Here is a 22,425-nt window from a genome sequence, read left to right as displayed (position 1 = left end):
AATACTTTCTGCTTGGAGTCAAAATTAAATGATGCAGCTAGGGGCAGTACGAGTCTATACTGGCATATAAAAGCAACTTTTATTGCCTGTATAAAATAAATAAATGTGCCCCAAAAGGTAATAAAACACGAGTCGCTTTTAATTTTCAGTTAATTAGTTCAACATAATATCCTCCTACATCGATAAAGTAACTCGTTGAAAAGCACGTCTCTGGACTGGGGCACCTTTTTCGGCTCAACACCGGGCACCGAGCAGCGCTGAGCTCCCACAATGCAGCGCGCGTAGCGCGTCATTGGAGAGGGCCGATGATGGCGGCGCTCGGTGCACCAGAAGTGATCACACAACTGGAAAGCGCTGCCAAAGTTTTAATGGTGAGAATTTCCCCTTTGTTTTACGGCGGAGACGGGGACGGTGGACTTATTTTGACCTCGGTTTGGGCGGTGTTTGGTGGGTGGAGGTTCCCGGAGGTGTTTTTAAACGTCTTTATGTTAGAAGCGGGTTGTGAGCGATGCGTGGCGCAGAGCCTCGCTACTTGTCTCCATCTCGATGAAAAAATATGTACACATGCGAGTTTAATTCCTACATTTAGCCTTCTCTTTGTTTCCCTGCTGCCTCCCCTATCCTATCAGATTTAGTCCGCATCTGGACGCTGTTTTTATCTTTTATTTAGGCGGCTTGGGGTTCCAGAAACTTCAGCGTCTCGTCTCTCCTGCTCAGTTTGCCGCTAAATCAAGTTTTTTTTTTTTTTTTTTGGACTCTCCACACAGTTGGAGCATCTCGGTGTGCTCCGTTTCTTTTTGGTTTCCTTCAGTTAGTAGCTTTAGCTTTCCACCCCCTTCTTGAACACTGTAACACCATCAGTTTGCCTTTTATTCCCCTCCTCTGTTGGGAGACATGGACCCCACAAACCGGCTGGGAGCTAACATGTCACATGTGCATGTCTTCTTGCTTTCTGCCATATTGCCCGGTCTTTTAAACCTGTAACTACCCAGCTCAAATATGATAATATCAACAAAGAGGTTAATTTAATAGAATAGTGACCAAGCCTGTGTAATGCTCCATAATTCAGTCATTTTCAAGTGTCTAGCAGGAAGTTGTCTCATTTATTCAGTCATGTAATGACTGTCAGCATGAAGACTTTCTTTAATTTCATGTTATTAAAATTGGCAAAAAATGGGGTTTAAGGAACTCTTTAATTCAGTACAAATGCTTATTCTCCTGAGAACAAAACTGTTCAGTACATTCATGTTGAGTGGATAAATAAATCTGCTTTATTTATTATTTTGTTTAATGAGTTTTCTTAATAGGAGGCACCTTCTCATGCCAGAGAAAACCCTTTTTACACACGTGGCTTATTAGGCCTCAACCTAAAGTACAAAATGATAAGTGCATTTAAAGCACATCGCTATTGGTTTACTTTTTAGGTGTTCTCCTCAAAGTACTCCCGAAGCCACATTGGTTTAGGTTTACTTGGACTGCAACATTATGTAGTAGTTTGAACAGACCTTTCTCTAACTGTTAGTTCACTTTTTCGCCTATTGTTACAAGTTAGTTGGTGACTTTATATGCTCCATGCCTAAATTGTTGTGGTTGTATCACTGTGTGACAGCAGGAAACAAGAGAATCAAGTGTTGCGTGGAAAAATAATGTTGCTTGTTGTGTAAAACACACAAACTGGTTTGGGATACCAAAGAAAATGAAAACACAATCCATTTACTGTTGACTGTATAGCTGCTGCAACTATGTCAAATTGAAATAGTAGGACTAGTTCAGCTGTAAAATCGGGATATTTTATTAACAGATAGACATGGTTGGCTCCATCAGTTCATGCCAAAGTTTTAGGCGGTGTGTAGCGCTCACATGTTGTGTGTGACTCAGCTACCAGCACACCAACCTATAATGCAAAAACATTATCACCCCTTTGCTTTTAGTGGGGTGCAACAATGAGTGTTGGACTTGTTACGTTTGTGATAAATAATCTTTGCCACGTTTTGTCAACTAGTCTTGGAAAGTAGGCAATTGTTTCTTCGTTTTTTATTTCCCAGGTCTGGAAAAGTATGGGAGAAAAGTAAATAGAGTATGGAAAAACATTTGTTCCTACACTGTTTTTCCCATTTCATTTTCTAAAATGCCTGGTGGTAGGTGGCCGATTGCAATTTAATAAGGAAAAAATTATTACAGTTGACAGGAAAGTTGAAAATATGGCTATTTATTAGGCGATATTGTAAGATATTTGTGTCAGATATTTGCACAACTACAGATTTACAAAAAGGCACTTTTGAAATAATTTTTAAAACAAAAATACAATATTATTGATTGCACCTAATTTGAATCCTAATTTAAGCCACATTTGCAATTAAATTAACATAAATGAAAAAGTGCAAACAAGGCACCAACACACGTCTCACGTCAAGGCCAATTAATAACAAAAGACACCTCTAAAAAACAGAGCTGCTGTACTGTGCGTTTTGTGGCACAGGCTGCATGTTGGATCAGTACATGTAACAACAAAACAAACAAAACTTAATAGCATAATTTTACTGTTAAACAAGGAAAAATTAGCACGCCTCAGTTTACTATTTTCAGTAAGTACACATCATGCTTTCCTGCGGCTCCAGCAACGTGCTAACTCCAGCTGAACGTGTCTCGGCCTCAGGGCTCATTAGAGGCACTCAGGGCTCCACGAATGGCGCATTGACCTGTGCGAACGCTGGAGGTGTTTATACTTGGCGCTTACATTGGTGCAGTATTCTCCGAAAAGACAGTACACTAACCAGTGGAGATCAATAAAAAAGGAGCGCAGTTGGTTGTCACATCAAATATGGCTGCATGTATTCAGGAGGAAGAGCTGTTGTGTTTCTGGCTGTGATACAGAGAGGATGTTTAAACTTAAAGCATTCAGTTTGACTTTTATTGATTTTTTTTTTTTGCTTTAGTTGTGATTTGCCCATCATAGGACTAATATTTCTTCCCTCTGTGGTCTATAAACACTTTTTTTTATCGGCTGCAGCAGTAATCTCCTTCCATGGGTTTTGAATCGTTTGATTATCTTTGTGATCTCCCACAGAGGGACCATATAAATGCTGATACAGGCGAACCAGCTCCGCTAGAGCACCAAAGTCGTCCATTTTGAATGGAGCGCGGCGTGTGAAGTTACAATGATTGGGATGCCAGGGTTTCCCCCAGCTCCCTATAAGCCTGGCGGGCAGCCAGGCTTTGGTGATCCAACATGCAGCGTGTGCCACAAAAAGCACAGTACAGTACAGCATCTCTCTATTTATCAGTTCTCTGTTGTTATTCATTGGCCTTGACATGAGACGTGTGTTGGTGCTTTGTTTGCACTTTTTCATTTATGTTAATTTAATTTATTTGTAAATGTGACTTAAATTAGGATTCAAATTAGGTGCAATTTTAATTGTATTTTTGTTTAAAAAAAAATTCAAAAGTTCCTTTTTGTTTTCTACAGTATATCACATAATAAATAGCCATATTTTCAACTTTCCTGTCAACTTTAATCTTTTTTTTACTAAATCACGGTCGGCCGACGATCTGCCGGCAAACGGCCACCTACCACCGGGCTTAGCCTCTTTTCTGGGGGAAATACTGGAGGTGCACGACCACGCGACACAGCGCGGCACCTTCCCACAAGGGCGGGGATGGCAAAATTGCGTCACTGTTAGAATGCGCACCCTCGTGCGGTGATCAATGCGACAAGTTGATGCGGGTGAAAAAAAAAAAAGTGTATTAAAAAATGACGTATTTTACAATAAACAAGTGGAGCTTAGCCTGGTGGTGGGGTAGGGAAAGCCTGGCGGCCCGCCAAGCTTATATACATTGTGGGAAACCCTGGATAAAAAGTCTAAAATTCTATAAATAAATTACTTTAACATGAAAACCCCAAGTTAGTCTGCACCTTACATGACAGTGATAAACTAAGTTTCTAACTCGCAGTGTATTTGATCGCTTTATTGTGTGTACCCTACAGAAAACAAGAAAAGTATTCAGACACTTTGTGCACTTGATAATTTATGTTGTAACAGCTTGTAAAAATAAAAGACATGTTTCAGCTCATTTTTTCTAAACACATTTGGTGAGAAGACACCACCCAGTCGGACTCCCTGAGTGTGGAGCTTTGAGGATCCTGTGGAGGGGAGAAGTGTCCGTTTTATTGTTGCATCAAAAAGGATAATATTCAGGCTTCCCCTGCTGATGTAACTGGGACAGAAAGTTACCAAACAGTTTACCATGTCTAGTTTTAATAAAGCCCAAATGTATAATAAACACATTTTGGATTTCTTCTGGAGCAGAGTACATCAGGTTCATCTACTGGTGGTCCTTATGTTTCATGTGTACCATCTCATCTTGGCGCATTATGTTTGGTTTGAAGTGCGATCGCTTGTGCAGTTGTGTGTGTTGTGTTTTCTTGGGTAAAAGGGGTCTTTCTTACCTCTGCTGCCTTCAGCCACAGAGCTGCTTTTAGTGCAATTAGGTCTGGAATGTGACTTTCCTGCTGAGTGGTATCATGGAGACGCTGCTCAATAAAAAATCTGTGTGTGTTTTTACTTTTAGTCATTAGAGCTGTAACAACCTTGATTATTATTATGAAAGGGTTGTTGATGTTGTTCTATAATTACATCCTCTTATTTGTACTTCAGCTAATTGATAAAAACACAATAGATGCTTAATAGGTGCAATTATATCACAAGTTATATTGCTGTTGAAACACACTAATCCATGGTTTCCCCCAATGTATTATAAGCCTGGCGGGCCGCCAACAGTTATGCAAACACGCTGTCCCCGTCCCTGTGTGAAGGCCCCACGCGGTGCCGCGTCACGTGCACCTCCTAGTTTTTGTAACTTCAGCGGACCGCAGGTGCTGCGCCCTATTCAAAATTGACGATTTCGGTGATCTAGCGGAGCTGGTTCGCCTGCATCTGCATTTCTGTGATCCCTCTATGAGAGATTAAAAAGATAATCAAACTGTTCAAAACTCACGGAAGGAGATTACTGCAGCAGCCGATAAAAAGGAGAGTTTATAGACCACAATGGTTAGCTGAGCTGAAATTCAGCACGTGGCTTTAAAAGACAGAATATGGTAAGCATGTTTTGTACTTAGTAAAAATATTAATATGATGCGTGCTAATTTATCCTTGTTTAACAATAAAATGATGCTATTAAATTCAGCATTAGATGCTTTGTTTTGTTACATGTAGTGATCCAACGTGCAGCCTGTGCCACAAAACGCACAGTACAGCATCTCTGTTTTTCAGAGTTGTCTTTTGTTATTTATTGGCCTTGATGTGAGACGTGTTGGTGCCTTGTTTGCACTTTTTCATTTATGTTAATTTAATTTATTTGTAAATGTGACTTAAATTAGGTGCAAACCATTTGTATTTATTTTAATTGTATTTTTGTTTAAAAAAGTATTTCAAAATTGCCTTTTTTGTAAAACTAGCTGTGTAAATATTTGACACAAATATCTTACAATATCACTTGATAAATAGCCATATTTTCAACTTTCTGTCAACTTTAATCTTTTTTTTATTTTTTATTTTTCACGGTTGGCCAGCGAACACCGGTGAACGGCCACCTACCACCAGGCTTAGCCTCTTTTTTGGGGGAAACCCTTCTAATCCAACAGAGTTTTGAAAATTGTAATTTCAGCCATGACTTTGTTGTTTTAAGTCTTGATGTTAATTTTCGAAGTGTCCCACTTCCAGAAGAGTAGGTCTTGTGGGCAAACACTGCTGCTGTTTGTTTTTCAGGCACCGCCGTCCATGGTCAGCACAGAACAGAGACAGCATGCTGAACATGTATTCCTCTCCTTCAGAAAGTCCAAATCCCCGTTTGCCATCTGCAAGCACATCCTTGGTAATTATTGAAGAAGATATTTAAATGTACTTGATGTTTAGAAAGAATAATTAATCAACAAAGAAGGTTGTTCTTTATGAGGGCTGCAGTGATATTGGTGTTGCATATTTCCTGAGACATATTTGCTTATATTTTAAGTTTATTTGAGCTTCAGACTCTTTTGCAGTGGGATATTTGGGTAAAACACAATCCTATTCTCTGCAGTTGTTAATAAATAATTAAGTTGTTAATAAATATTAATTTATTAACAGTAACTTGTAGCGAAACAATGTGGCAGTACCGTATTTTCCGCACTATGGGGCGCACTGTCAATGAATGGTCTATTTTCAAACTTCAAAATGGACGATTTCGTTGCTCTAGTGCAGCGGTCCCCGCCCTTTTTTTTTAGCTCCACTGACCGGTGCATTATCAGACACTATTTTCACGGACCGGCCTTAAAAGGTGTGGTGGATAAAAGCAATAAAATAAAATGATACGATCGGCATGAAAACGGGGGGAATTTTTAAAAACAAAAATCCAACGTGCACTCGCAGCTTTGTTAGTTGCGTCCTGGTGTTGCGTTATCAACATGTATAACACCCTCTCCTCCCCTTAATGTTCTCTGGTCAATATGGTGATGTTTAAACATGCCCTTCAAAATAAGATACACCACAAATATAAAGTGCACAAAGTATACAACTCACCATAACACTGAATCAGTGGGAGCCCTGTGCCTGTTTCTCAGTAACGAGACGGTCCCATCTAGGGCTTCCAGAGACGTTTGCTTTTTATTAATTTTGCTGCTTGTGGGTTTGTTTTTAGTGGTAACGGATCACGTGACCTACATAAGCATTCTCACATGCATAAGGAGGGAGTCATAGACGGATGTAGTGGAGAGAATCCGATCATTTTTCTAAATAAGTGTTGTTCAAACTCCGAAAAAAACCAGAAATACAGTATTTTAATTATTCTTTCTGTGCGGCCTGGTACCAAATGAGCCATGGGCCGGTACCAGCCCGGGGTTGGGGACCTCGGCTCTAGCGGAGCCAGTTTGCCTCTATCAGCATTTATATGATCCCTCTATGAGAGATCACAAAGATAATCAAACGGTTCAAAAATCACAGAAGAATACTGCACCGACGTAAGCATCAAGTATAAACGCCTGCACTGCGCGCTCATTTCTGCGCCCTGTGCATTCAGACCTCTTACATATATAAGGCGCACTGTCGTCTTTTGAGAAAATTGAAGGCTTTTAAGTGTGCCTTATAGACCAGAAAATAGAGTAGTTCTTATTGTCAGTTGAGGGCTTCCTGGTATTTAACTTTTAAAATGATTAAATCCCAAATACACAGGCTAAATTAAAATGACAAATTACAAATGCCCATAAGTTTTTTTTGTTTGTTTGCTTTAAATACACATCCGGTTCTTTTGAGCCAGTGTAAAGTACACATGTATATGTTTGACACCACCTGTTTTTTTTTTTGTTTGTTTGTTTGTTTTTTATTTAATTGTATTTTTCACTCCTTATATTTCTCTTCTGCTTTTGTTTTTTCACTCACCAGAGACCAGTAAGGTGGACTATGTGCTGTTCCAGGCAGCCACAGCCATCATGGAGGCTGTGGTTCGGGAGTGGATCCTGCTGGAGAAAACCAGCATTGAATCTCTGCGGGCGTTTCTCCTCACCTACGTCTTACAGAGACCCAAGTAAGTAAGACATAACACAAGAAAGACGGGGGCATTGTGGATACACTAAATTATGTTTGTTTTTGTTTTGTTTTTGACATCAGGGTTTGTGAAAACCTTTAGAAGGGATTTTTTTTTACTAATGCCCCAGCAGCAGACACACCACCTGACTTGCAGACGTTCTTTGTTGATGCCCTAGCTGCTCAAAGGTGTTTTGTTTGGTTGAAAAATAACCTGTTTAATAGCACACTTCTTTATTCATGTGGTCTTTTTGCCACTGTTGTGAATTATGGGCAGACTGGACTCGCTATATGACATTTGTTATTGCAGTATGTGATGTGGCGAGTAGCGAGATCCCTGTTTATAGCGGGAGCTAATACTGGTCATGCGTCTGCTGTTCAAGTGTTTTTGGTACAGGTTCCTTTTGAAATTGGATTTATATTGTCCATTTTGTTTCTGTTAGTCTTCTGTGTTTGGTAAGCATTTTAACCAGTATTGCAGGTTTTTTAATATATATTAACAAATATGAGTCTGAAGCAATGCTGCAGAGTAACGTGCTGTTGCATATTGCACCAAAGTTTGTTAAGCAATCTTAGGATTTTTTTTTCTAATTTTTGTTTGGAAAATATAACTTAAAAAAAAGTTTAAAAAGTCAAATTTCCTGTCTCTCAGCAAGATTCTCAGACCAAGATTTGGGCTTTTCTCCATCCATAATTGTTATGCCTTTTTTGTGTGTGAATTAGTGCCATATATAGATAAAACTAAGTTGATAGAGTCCAAAGATAACAAGCTGCCACTGTGTGGTCCGGGACAAAACACTCTGTTGTTCCCTGCCTGCCTACTCATCACTGGGCTTTTTCAGGACAATAACCCCTCCACGGCAGTGACCAAATATCTCCCTGTTCTCTGCAGCCTGCAGAAGTATGTCCGAGAGCAAATCCTGCTGGCCGTGGCTGTCATTGTGAAGAGAGGCTCTCTGGACAAAAGTATCAACTGTAAAAGCATCTTTCACGAGGTCGGACAGCTCATCAGCAGTGGGAACCCCACAGTGGTGAGAGGCACACCTGAAGCATCCATATACAGCTTTTAGTGCTGCCCATGTTTCACTACACAAGTTTTTCATTAATGTAAGTTAGAATAGACAAATTGCTATGATCACAGATCGAGGCAAAATGATAAAAATGCTTTTTAATTTAAAATCAAAACATATTGTATCATAATCTGCTGGAGTGTGCAGGGTTTCCCCCAGTGTATTAAAAGCCCCGGCCGCCAGGTTAAGCTCTGCTTGTTTATTATAAATACGTTTTTTTCCACGTTTTTTTTCCACCAACACCGCTACCTTTATCTACCTCACCGTGCGAGGGTGCGCGCGCCAACAGTGACGCAATCGCGCTCTCCCCGCCCCTGCACAAAAGCCCCGTGCGGTGTCACGTCGTGCACCTTTTGTAACTTGGCGCTGGTTCCGTAGTGTACTGCCCCCCCATCTTTTTGGAGAAAATTGCAACGATGTAAGCTAAGCGCCAAGTATAAACGCCTCCATCACACGCTGTTCGCGGAGCCCTGCAGATCTCTAACGAGCCCCGAGGCCGAGACGCCTTCAGCTGGAGTTAGCAGGTCGCTGGAGCCGCAGCAATAAACATAACGAGCGGGTTTAACCAAAAATGGTTAGTTGAGCCGAAATTCAGCAGGTGGCTTTACAAGACTGAATATGGCAAGCCTGTTTTGTGCTTAGTGAAAATATTATCCTTGTTTAACAGTAAAATGATGCTAATACATTTAGCATTAGATTTGTTTCGTTTTGTTGTAGTGATCTAACATGCAGCCTGTGCCACAAAAAGCACAGTACATCATCTGTCTGTTTTTCAGAGTTCTCTGTTGTTATTCATTGGCCTTGACGTGAGACGTGTGTTGGTGCTTTGTTTGCACTTTTTTATTTATGTTAATTTATTTGTAAATTTGACTTAAATTAGGATTCAAATTAGGTGCAAACAATTAGTATTCATTTTAGTTGTATTTTTGTTTTAATAAGTATTTAAAATGTTTTTTGTAAAACTGTAGTTGTGTAAATATTTGGCACAAATATCTTACAATATCACATAATAAATAGCCATATTTTCAACTTTCTGTCAACTTTAATCTTTTTTTTTTACTAAGTCACGGTCGGCCAGGGCCAACGAACGGCCACCTAGCACCAGGCTTAGCCTCTTTTTTGGGGGGAAACCCTGAGTGTGTATCCTCGCTGGCCTGGGAACGCCTTGAGATCCTCCAACAGGAGCTGGAGAGTGTCGCCTGGGAGGGGGATGTCTGGGTTTCCCTCCTGGACCTGTTGCCTCTGCAGCCTGTCCACAAATACGCATAAAATAGATGAATTGATAGATAAATGGAATGATAAATATCAGCATCATCAAGCTCTCTTTGATCATTTTCATTGAATTTTACAAAATGTGACAATAGCTAAAATGAAAACATTTTATAAGTTTTTTTTGTTCCTTTAAAAAAAAACATATTAGGAAATAAGACAGACAAACCCCAAATACATTAAATCTAATGATCTTGTGAAAGATCAGTGAAGAAGAGTGTTCCCTTATGATGCTGTGGTTGAGCACAAGCATTGAATGCTTGCTGATATAATCAGCTTTAAGCATTGATCCTTTCTATCAAATTTCAGCTTTGATTGGCTGCATTTGTTTTACAGATATCCTGTGCAGGCTCTGGCTTAGATTACACGAGCTCTGTCTGAAACAAACAAAGAAAAAAGTAAAAAGACAGCACTGAAAAAAATCTATTTTTGCTTTTGTAAAGTTAAAGTTTGTAAAGTTGAGTTGAGCTTTCATGAAAGAAAATAGTTACATTTCTTTGAAGAGGTGATTGTAAAACTGTAATGCTTAAATCTGAAACATCTGTTTTCTATTTCTCTAAATACATTTACATTTATTTACATCTGTCAAATGAATGCCGTTTGTTTAAAGTCTGATCTAAGCCCAGTAGGTGGCACTGTTTCCATTTGTTTCTACAACCACACCTCAACCAAGAAAACAACAACTGGTGTAGTTGGGAGGTTGTTAAGCTAAACAGGACCAAAATATCAATCCATTCAACCTTTTTGGAGCTAAAATGAACACTTATCCTTCAGTGCTAAAATCTGTCTATTTATTGCAACTAAAATAGATTTAGGTAGAAACATTTTAAACACAAACTTGTAGTCTTGACTAAACTGATCTAATCGTAATGTGTCTTTATAACTTATCTGACATGTGTAAAGAAATTGTTGATGGAAAATTGCTTCAAGGCCTGAGGCAACCTTTATTGCTCTGTTATTATAACACTGTAATAATGATGAATTATACACAAAATGGTCAACTAAAATGAACATTTATTCATCAGTAATGTGTATATTGTCTTTCATTACAGAGGTGGGGGAGTTTCATTTTTAAATAAGGAAAACCGATATCAGTGTCATACATATTCACAAGTAATTAGAAACCATTTATCACACAGCTAGTGTGCAGATCTTTTGGAAACAGTTTATGTTAAAGCTGATTATTTTGTTTATATGTTGAATGGCCAATTAGTCAGCCTGTTTCGATTATTAACCCACCTTCTCGTTATCGATCAGTCCATGAGGATGTTGAAAGTTACTTCATTTCCCGTCAAAAATATAAACAACTTTTAGCGTTATTGAAAATACTTTAGCTTCAAATATCACTTTGTTTTTCTAAGTGAATAAGTGCACAAATATTGGTTTTGCTAAGATTTTTTTGGGAAAAGTGCCGCCATGTCCTATTTATCCTTTCTTTATTTGTCACTCCTCCACCTGTCAGACATGGAAGAACAAAATGCGTTCAAATACAAAACAGTATTTTTCTAAAGCTTTCCCTCTGGGTGCTGGTCAGTGCGTACCTCTGCCAAACTGTACCCCCACTTCCTACCCAGTGGTTATCATTTTATACCCACCAGTTGACAATCAGTCCTACTTCTCATCTGTACACTTAAACAATTATCAGTTTGCACTCATTCACAGACAACATGCTTGCATTTCTGCGACCCTGCATGCACTCATATGTGCAGAGGCACCAGCTCCATTCGACCGTGCACATTATTATGTACCATAACCATGAAGTGACAGGATCTATTGCAGTTCATATAGAAGTTCCTGACAATGGATGGATATAGTTATATTTATGTGTAAAATTTGCTTGAATACATTTGTTTATCTTTGCTGATAGCTGAATAGAGATCTTTCTTCTTCCTCCTGTTATCACTCAGACATAAATAAATTTGCATTAGGCACAGATTCTTGATGGTGCAGGGTTGTTCAAGTGGAACCTGCTTGTACAGGAAGCACAGCCTAGCCAGCGGTGGTTTTAGTCAAACATTAATTATTTTAGGGGCTTAACCCCTGGTTTGTCTTGATATCCAGGGTTATTTAGAAAACATTTGACACTACAACCCCAAATTTAACCACGCCAATGACAAATAATAAAAATAAGCAGATTTGGACCAATTTTTTGTTTATTTATTTATTTTATCTTTTTTTTCAAAAGTGTATTCAGGAGATTAAATTAGAAATGTGGAGGCGGGTACAAAAAGACCTGTGGCAGATGGCTGCTCTTTGTACGTCAAAAAATAGAAGTATGAATTCACCAGAACTTCAAAGGTATGATTTGGCAGAAGTAAAAATTGAACTTGTTTTCTTAAATCTTCACTGAGTGTTGCTTTAAGTCCAAACTTGCTCACCTTTTTTCATGCTTCTGCTTTTGTTATTTAGTGTTGCTTCTAGACATAACTGTATCGTGACGTTTTTTATACACAAGTTTATTTAGTTTTTTACAGTATGACACAACGTTCAGATCATTTTGGTGATTCATAATATGAATCTACTGTATTTGGTCAGGCAATTTTGTCCCCTATTTTGGATGTATCTCTTTTGTTGTTGTTTGGAGGTAATTCAATCTTCCTCTCTGCAGCAAACCCTGGCCTGCTCCATCCTGACCGCTCTGCTCAGTGAGTTCTCCAGCTCCAGTAAGACCAGCAGCATTGGCCTCAGCATGGAGTTTCATGGCAACTGCAAGCGCCTGTTTCAGGTTGGTTTTTTTATGTATTCCGCTTCCTCTCTCTGAGTCTCCTACTCTTTGCAATCGCCAACTTGTGTGTTCATCCCTCCTCCCCTCCAGGAGGACGGCCTGCGTCAGATCTTCATGTTGACCATGGAGGTGCTGCAGGAGTTCAGTCGGCGAGAAAACCTCAGCGCTCAGATGTCCTGTGTCTTTCAGCGCTACCTGGCTCTGGCCAACCAGGTCCTCAGCTGGAACTTCCTCCCCCCGAATCATATCTTTTTTTTAGTTGTTGTTTCGTATCTTTGCTCATCTTGTTTTTGAGTAAAATTAAAAGCATCGTTGATTAGATGATGTGGTGCAGTTTTAGGCCAACAGGTGAGTCTGGTTAAAGATTAAGCAATGTAAGTTTCTATAAGGTTAGACTTTGTTTGTGTGTACCTGTTCAGTCTTTAAGAGAATAAGCTTGGTTTGTTGTGTAGATGAGCTTTGTCTCTATTATGGCATGCATATCCTTGTCATTACTTGTGTTTGTGTATCTCCACAAATATGCGACGCCCGAGAATGCATATCTGTCGGTCAGTTGGACTTTTTAGTTCATCTCTCGTGCACACATCCGTGTAATGTTTGCAGTTGGTCACACAGCTCTTGCTGTTTGTGTCTGTGTGCAGCCAGGCTCATTATGGCTTAAATCCCAACAGGCTGGCATCCTCTCTGCCTATCTCAGGGGATCTTGTGTGGCGCTTGCTGCCAGCCAGAGCCATGTATCATTTTCAAAGAGGTGTCTGTGTCTCCATCGACTCCCCCAGCCCACCCCCACCCAGTGTCATTCCAGCAGCACACCACCCCCGCCTTGGCTTGTCGAGGCTCCCCTTGGTATGCCTGGCACGCTCAGTTCGATTTGTGTGCGTTCTCAAAGACCCGCTTTTAAGTCTAAAAGGAATTGCAGTCAGTTTTTAGACAACAGTTTAATTTTGTTTTAGCATTGGGTGTCTATTTGAAGCTGAAGGAGCAGTTGTTGTACATGAAAGAGATCTTTAAGTTTGAGGTAGCATGTGACTGTTAACTTGTTGACAATAATAAATATACAGGTTCAGTTTGCTTGGATTGCAAATAGTTTCCATCCTACTGAGGTAATTTTTCTTGTTTTATTTCTGATTTTTATAAAAATGAAGTGGAGGATATATTTTTAGCTATTTAACTTCAAGAGTTTGGATAAAATCAAATTTTTCATTACTGGACAATTATATGTGTATTCCAAACAAAGTGTAAAAGGGTTTACTAAAGCATCTTTACCTACCAATGACTGCTCAAGTTATCTTAATAGTGGGATGATCAGCAGAAATGCAGTCAAAAAGCAACTACATTAAAATGGATTTATTTTCAATATATTTCAGATTTATTGGTCACATTTAAGGTTTTCATGGTTGTGGAGCATTAAAGGCTTTCAGTATCGATGCTGCAGTTTGAAGTAGTTCATAATGACATCAATATTAAATTAATGAAACAAAGAATGTTGGGCAATTTATAGAAAAGTGAGCTTTATTTGCTTACAAATAGAGCCGTACTCCTTTGGGTTTCTTGATGATGAGTTGTCATAAATGTTTGACCATTGACTGAGCCCATAAAAATAGCGTCTGACTTCTAAGATCAAGTGGCGTTCTCCTTGAAATTTGGCGTGTGGGTGAAATCTTAAAGCGCCCGGCCTGTTGTTGAAAAGGAGAACAGATTGATGAAGACCACTGGGAGGCTTAAACAAGTGTGGTCGCCTGTCTGCAAGTGCTGTAACACGCCTGTGCCGGTGTGATGAGATCTAAACGTATGGGTGAAGGGGGGAGACTTAGTTTCTACAAACACACACGTACATTCTTCAGATGGCTTAAGACTCCTTCAAAAAGCCCCTCTCATTTTAACAAACTGAGCTGCACACGGGCCACCTCTCTACTGCTGTCTGAACCTCATTTCTCTGACTCTGTTGACTTGTGGAGACGCTCTTCAAGCATCGCAGCAGCATCATGTCACTCTGCACAGTGCTTGACCCTAGCCAGGGTCACGGTCAGGCCCTGAGCCTGTGGCAACAGTCAGGGGCTGTAAATTGTTGTTAGGACTGGCTGATAACCCAGCTGCCTCAATGACTCTGCCTTACCTTTTGGATTTGGGCATGTCTGATGTTGGTCAGATGTAACTGATCTGTCGGGTTTCAGCTTAGGAACGAATTTGCATTTCATTGTTTTTACAAGCTCTAATAATGATTTTGTGCATCTAATTCTCAAAGCCATCACAAAGGGAGATGTGCACCTCAAACTGCACTGCCAACCAAACAGTGTCTTTTTCTCCTGGAGCAGTTTGCCCATGTTTAAATGAGGTTGAATGCATGCATTTAGAGAAAGATACAGCCACTATTTGTGACTCGTGCTGGCAAAATGAGTCGGAATGTGTTCAGCCTGCAGTACAGAAAAGTGAAAATTTTGTTTTTGTTGTAATTGAGATTTGCGTTAAAGACAAATCCATAAAGACACCATCTAGCAATCCTATTAACTAAAATGGCATATAATCTTCCTAATCTATCATTAAATCAAAGTTTTTTAACAGGTAGGTGTAGCCCAGATGACGAAAAAACGACTAATGGAGAAGAATAAATAAAATTAATAAGAGTGTATGCTCCTTAAGTTTGTCCATAACGGTTAAATTTAAAATGTCCTACTGCACTTGAATGCATCGATCAGTGTACATGATCTTGTGGTGCTCGGCAGCCATTTGGGAATCACACTCCGGAGCGTAGGGTAAAGTTGGCTACATATGTCTTTCTGAAGAAAATTTCTTCATATAATGTTTACTATCATTATGAAGTTTAGGCATCCCCCTTTTTAAACAGAAGACTGGGGTGATGACATCACTCCAGACCAATAAAAATCAAGTTTTTAAACTGGCACTTTCATAAATAAAACTAGCTTGTTGTCAGGTGATAAATCACCAAATTTGAACAAACTACATATAATTTTGAAGCTTTGAGATGGAGAATTGGAAAATGGCAATAACTCAATATTGAACAATTCCTCACTGCTTATTTTGCCATCATGGGGTCACGTTTATGTAAATACCTGCCAGGACAAAGTGTGCCTGATTCTCAAGGAGCAGGGCTGTTTGTGTCAAATACAACCCCAATTCTGAGAAAGTTGTGCTCTTCCAACTGTTTCTTATTTGTACCACTTACTTTTATGTACCCCTGTCCCAACTTTTTTGATCTGTTGCGTTATCAAATTCAAAATGATCCTTTCTTTTTTTTCCCCCAAAATGGTACAACTTCTTAGTTTATACATTTGTGAATGAAATATGGGTTTATGAGATTAGCAAATCACTGCATTCTTTTTTTAAATTGACATTTTACACAATGTCCCAACTTTTTCAGAACTGAGTTTATATATAAACTCTCCCCAGAGAGATGGTGGTCATTGTGACCCAGGAGAAGAACCTGAGGAACAACCATTGCATTGTTGCCTTCACAAAAAAAGGTGGCCATGTCAGGAAAAGTATGTTTCATCCTCTCTTCCAGTCACCAGAGTGAGGCATTGTTGTGTCTACAAATACATTTTTAGAGAAAGTGTTCCAAATCCTGTTATTGTTGCTGTTTTTCATTTAGAATATAAAACCCTATGATTATGGAACGTTTTTCACATCCAGAGGTTAACAAACAGAACCCAAACTAATAACCTCGCAGAATAATTATCTCTGTGTGGAGAGAGAGTGAAATGAGCACCTTTTGAATAATAAACACCAACAATTTAGTTTTCTCTTTATTTATTAAACTATAGGATGCAGTGATGGTCAAAAAGCACAACGTGTCACTTATTGATTTAGAAATCCCATCCTGATTGTGGTTTTCCCCCTGAAACAGTGAGTTTCTTCATGCAGTTTTAAGGAGTCCCTCTGTACTTCATCCTTTAAGAACTGCTGCTTACAGTGAGAAAACAGTTTTTTTCTTTCTGTCTGTCAGTTTTTCAGTCTGGTGTTTGTGCCAGACAGTCACATTTAGATTTTGTAGCAAGGAAAACTTTGATCTGATGCAAAAAGAGTCATGGATGAGCTATATTTGTGCCAACATATATTTTAATGCTATTTGCTTTGTGACACTGAGAAGAGGGTAAAAAAGAAGCCAAAATCAGATGCTGCATAGTTTTTGGAATCTGGTTGAGTTTTACGTCTCCATCGGGGAGGGAGATGTAGATTTTACGTTGTCTTTGCAGACTTGAACTACTACAACCTTGTCTTTTTTTGTTTTTTAATCTGTTTCTTCCACTGAGATATTGTTGCCTCAATTTTCTTCTGTTAGGATTTACTTACTTTAGTAAGTGCCTGTGTCTGGCTCAGTTTTCTCATTAGCTCTTCAAAGGTCAGTATCTGGGCATTGTCACCCTCAGGTTAAGGATAGGATTAGAAGTGTGTAAACTGATGCTGGATGTTTGCTTTAGCTCTGACCTGCATGAAGAATTTGCAACGACTACTGTCTAAACAAAGGTGCGGGGGGGAATAAACAGCTGGTCTAAATGCTGATGGATACAGTTAGGGCGTGTGTTTCTGAAGCTGCTAGATTTAAAGTCGGCACGAGTAGAATCCTGAACTACGTTACATTTTAATCTATACTGTTCATTATGGGGTTTAATGCTCTGGCAGGAGATGAGTCCTCTTACCCTGACAAATATTAATCTCTTGTTACTTAATTCAACTCTCATTTATACATTTTTGCTCTTGGATTCTTAAGTTAAAACCTGGCTCTATAGTTATTTTAATGACAACTGCTGTCTAAACAGATGGAGGCCAAACAGTAGAAGGGAACGAGGAAAAGAAAGGAAGGGGAGCAGGTTGCTGTGGAGGTATTCCTGGACTGTTATTTCACATGGCCGGACAGACTTGTGGCAGGATATACCACATAAACCCTTCCACGCGCCTTACCATAGCATTGCGGTCTTTGCACAACCACTGGCAGATGCTCAGCAAGTTGCCTTTTGCAACAGGAGCATCCTCAGCGAGGATCAAGCTTAATGAATAGAGGATAGAAGAGAAGCTTTCTAATCCGCAATCCTCCACCATGAAGGTTGTTTGGGCTTGTAAAATGTTGAAACTGCTGAGATAAGCAGATAGTTGGCTATTTAAAACCTTCTCAAATTATTGACAGGTTGATTCATGAAATCCAGAGAAAAAACTGATTAAGTAAAATTATGTGGAGTGAAGGAGAGTTATCTGGTTTTTTAGTTATATTTGAGAGCTATATTCGCTTTTCTCCAAGACTCAAGCTATGTTAATAATAGGTATTAGGTATTTAAAGTCCCAGTTGAAGTCTTGCTGTTGCAAAAACAAATGTTCTCACTTTATTGTCACCAATTTCTCTTTTTTCACGTAGTATTCTTTTGAATGTTTCATAATACAACATTGTCACTTCACAATTGACTGATTTCAAGCACCTTGTCAGTTATCATTTTTGTCCTAAACATAAAGAGAAAATGGGGTTTTAGTTTAATGATAGCTGTGTTGTCTTTTGAGGTAACATCTGTTTTACAGAAAAACCCTGATCTCATTTACACAGTAACACAAAACCACGAGCTGAGGCACACATAAAGCCAGTATCTTACCGGGTGGCGGTTGTTGGCGATTCTTTTGGTGACCAGCATTTGCAGGTCTTTCCAAAATCTAAAAACATTTGCAGGGGTTCTCAATTTACTTGCGGGAGTTGCGCTTGTGTTGCTAGAATTTGTAACTCTTTTCAACTCGTCTTCATTAAGGTCCTGTAACTCTAGAGATGTTCGTAGTAACAGTAGTAACAATTTTTATTGATACAGAATAAACACTGAAGTGTTTGCATGAGCATGTCTTTGAACTCCCAGGCTTTATCAAAATTCACAAGACCCCTGCATGACCATGGGGCGAGAGTCACACGTGCTAAAAATGAGCAATTTTGTCGAGCAATATGCTTGCAAACTTCTGGCAAATTTTTGCCCAAATTTTCATTCATGCAAATCTGTTGTGATCCACAAAAGCCCCTGACCCCTGGCCCCTTTGTTTGCTCAGAACGAATTCAGTCTATATCTGCTGTTTGTGTGGTTTATTTTGGATGTAGCGCTACAGGCTAAATTGCACTTTTTCTTTATTTTTTTCTTTTCAGGTATCAAACAGTGCAAGTTTTTTTGTTTTTTGGGTAAATAGTCAGCACAGTGTTTGTAGCTAAAAATTTAAAGCTTTGGTATCTTGTTTTGATCACAGTAAATTAAATCAGAACAAAAAATTGACCTCTAGTTTCTTTGCTGCAGAGACCAGAGGTCCAATCTGTATTCAGCACTTATTATTTCACTTTGTTGGCTGTTGTTAAGAAATATATTACTGTGTGTTTGTGTATTTGTCGTTGCAAATTTCACTGGCATTTGATATAACCCCCTGCAGTTGCTGGTGTACACCGGGTGTGTTCTGGTTTGGTTGTATGCGTTTCTGTGGTCCTCTGTTCGTCTGTCAGTATGTCCATCTTGTCTTTGTGGTGGAAAATGGACGCGTCACTTAAGTTATTCTTGAGCCTCCTGGAATGGTTAAGATAGAAGCAGGTGATGTCTTTTAAAAACCCAACAAAACCACAGCCACATGTCCTCGTCACTCTGTGTACATTACTCATCTTAGAGGTATGTCCACTACACACACACAGATCATTTATCCTATCTGTTTTTGTTTTGTTTTTTCTTTCAAAGAATGGATTGTGTGGTTGAGGTAGTAAATTCACTTGTCAACACAGTAAGCAGGTTGTGTTCGGACTTCAGTTGACTGAGTTCTTACTGAAAGAGCAGATTTTTTTTTTTTACTTGTAACAGATCTAACACAAAAGAACTGAGTGTGTGAGTTTTCTAACTACATTAAGTCCTTAGATATGAATACCTACATGGATTTAATGTGTGTAATTGAGCGGTTATGAACTTGCTTTCATTTTCTAAAATGTGAAATAGCTCCAAAGGAAATTAAACTTTCCACTGCAGCGTTGGAACAGATAGCCTACAACTTTGTGCAAACAGTAAAATATCTAATCTTCCTCAAGAAGTAAAGTCTTTTTATTGTCTCTTTGTAAAAGAAGGCTCTTGGATTTCTTATCCTTTTTGTTGCGCAGGTAAACGTTCAGCTCTGTGTAGTGTACTCCTATAATTTAAATAGCTCATGTAAATACTATTATTCCCAAACCGTGACCCACAGTGATGCCTTCTTTTGACTCAAACTAAAGTTCAAAATAGTTGAAGATGTGTACTGTTGTAGTCGTGAACCGATATAAGATTCTGATGGTATGATAACCTTGAGCAAAAAGACCACAATTTTACTGTATCAAGGTATTAAAACAAACAATACATCACATGATCTAATAGCTTTAAAAAGAGAAATGCAACTACTATTACTATTAGAGCCCAAATAATATAACACATTGCTATAATAATGATTATAATATATCTATAATATTAATTTATAATAAAAACAATAATAATAGTAATATTTTTTATTTTGTTGCACAGATACACAAGAAGAGAGAAAATGTGACACTGTTTAAAATCAGTGGTGAATATTTTATGCTCGTGACAAGAAATTTCGTTGTCTATATAAATAAATATAATACATTTTATTTATAGGCACTTTTCAAAACAAAGTCGCCCTTACTAAAAAAAGAATAAAAAATAATGTAAAATAAAAGTACAATAGTAAAAACAGCTAATTGATTTTAAATCTGTTACATTTTGATATTTCACAGTTGAAACTTTATTTTAATTAGCCACTCTTCGCTCAGTATGGTCAGAAAATGCCATGCCCCGTCTCTGACATCTATTTTAAATTAATTTAAAGTGCTAAAACAATATAACAAAGTTTAGTGTTGTTTTGACATTGACTTTTTAAACACTGTGAAATACCTTGAAACTGGAAACCGGCTTGTAACTTCTGTGTAGTTATAATTTCTTTGGTTTCCTGTGAATTTTGTCCCAGTCCTATGATTTTTTTGAAGGTTTGCTGAACTTTACAATAACACTACCTGCATGCTGCAGGACCAGATCAGCCATACCTACTGGATTGAAAGTTTACCTTTTTCTTTTCTTTTTTTCAGTTTGTTCTTTTTGATTCATATTAATATTGAGTAATTTGATTCAGATTCCCCTCGACTCAGAATGGAGAAAAACTTGATCACGTTTTATGAAAATAACATTACATCTGAGATTTAAGACTCGCTCACACAAAGAGTACTATAAACCATTTCAAAGAAAGACGGCAGAAAATTGTTGTTAAATTGCTACCAAAAGCCACCAGGAATGAAGTCAATGAGGCACGCTGTTTCACTTATCCTGTCTTTTTTATTGCCTCTCCTTGGAAGGGTTTAGTTGAAATGCTTTGCTTTAGCCCAACTATTTTTAACCAGCTTTCAGCATTGGGCACACACACACATAAATACACGCACACAATCCCACAGACCCTTAAACAGGTGCCAAGTTTTTGTGTCAAAAGTTGCGGCACGGTGTGTTGTGCTGGAGTGCGTGCATGGGGAGTGACTGTGGGTTGGCGTTGGAGGAATGTCCGACCTTGCTGGCCTCTGCCGCCGTTTGGCTTTGATTGAACATTCCTTTGGAAGTTTCCATCTTCTGTCACTGGGCTGCAGGGCAGAGATGCGGGTCTCTGTGTATGATTGCTTGGGTGGCGCAGGAAAAGAAGCCATTTTTAATCAACATGCATTGATTTTAAAATCTGAGTGAAAGTGTTAATAAAGTTGCAAATCAAGAAAAATTAGTTAGTTTTTGTAGCAGTGGTACGATAGATATCTAGTTAAAAATGGTTGATCTTAGTAATAGTTTGACGCTATTAAGATTTTATTGTCAACAAGGTATTTTGAAATGAAAAAACAAACAAACCAATTTTTTACTATATTATAACGCTATTAAAAGTTTTTACTTTTTGTTTGATCTTTAAGGTTTCAGATTAAAAAAGAAAGTAAGATTAAAAAGCTTTAATCAAATGGTTGTAATTGGAAATTATTAACTCTGCTGAGTAAAAATGATCTTTTGAAAAAGGGACAGATTTTCCCTAAGATGTTATGTTTTCGCTATAAATGGAATTAATTTGGATTTCAGGTTAAACATGACAACCTCTCTGAAGAAATCATTTTGGACCTTAAGTAAAAAAAATTATTAAAAAATAAGTAGTTTATTTGATAATCTAAGTTAAGCACGAGGCAAAATCTAGACCACTGTCGGTAATTAACAGGTGAACCAATAAAGGCGGTCAAGTCTTGTGATTAATGTATGTTCAGACATGAAGCTGGTTTGCAAAACCACCAAAGTGACAGCTGTGCCACTGGTTAGGGTGGAGCACTGCACATGCCACTACATCATACATACTCACCAACTCAGCTCTGTGACTACCTCCCTAGCTCAGTTTAGGTGTATAACAGCTTCAACTTCTCCGTTCCACTCTTTACATCAATGTGAAAAGAGGCTGTCTGAGGCCAGTTTGAAAGTGGTGTGTGAAAGGAGCTTTTGACTTGTGGATGCTTTTATATACAGTAGTTTTGATTTGGTGTTCTTTACTGAGGCAAGATCATAGTTTTCTTTCTCAAGCACCCGTTTAATTTTGTTGGCACCAAAAATATCTTCTTTAAGCTGATGGTATTCCTGTTTAGTCATTTACCCAAACCATCAAAAACAGATCAGGGGCCTGAATTCTGACCGTGTGTGTTTTAAATATTCAGTTAATTTCCTTAATATATTGTTTATAAAATAAGTTTGCTTTCAAAAACAAATCTCCACTCGTGCAATCATTCATTTCTTAATTAAAACAAATA

At 38.5% G+C, this 22,425-nt stretch overlaps 1 protein-coding gene across 1 annotated transcript in view; it reads left to right on the top strand.

Moving 5' to 3' along the window:
* Positions 1-247: 247 nt before the first annotated feature.
* xpo4 (exportin 4) overlaps positions 248-22,425 on the top strand; it is a 62,656-nt gene continuing 40,478 nt past the window's right edge. The window contains exons 1-6 of the mRNA XM_017430182.3: positions 248-371; positions 5,766-5,871; positions 7,413-7,554; positions 8,446-8,584; positions 12,501-12,617; positions 12,708-12,861. Of these exons, the coding sequence (XP_017285671.1) occupies positions 306-371; positions 5,766-5,871; positions 7,413-7,554; positions 8,446-8,584; positions 12,501-12,617; positions 12,708-12,861 (724 nt within the window). The 5' untranslated portion in view covers positions 248-305. The remainder of the gene's footprint in view (positions 372-5,765; positions 5,872-7,412; positions 7,555-8,445; positions 8,585-12,500; positions 12,618-12,707; positions 12,862-22,425) is intronic.

Source organism: Kryptolebias marmoratus, linkage group LG6 (assembly GCF_001649575.2).
Source record: "Kryptolebias marmoratus isolate JLee-2015 linkage group LG6, ASM164957v2, whole genome shotgun sequence".
NCBI lineage: Eukaryota > Metazoa > Chordata > Actinopteri > Cyprinodontiformes > Rivulidae > Kryptolebias > Kryptolebias marmoratus.
This window is presented reverse-complemented; position numbering and strand designations above follow the sequence as displayed.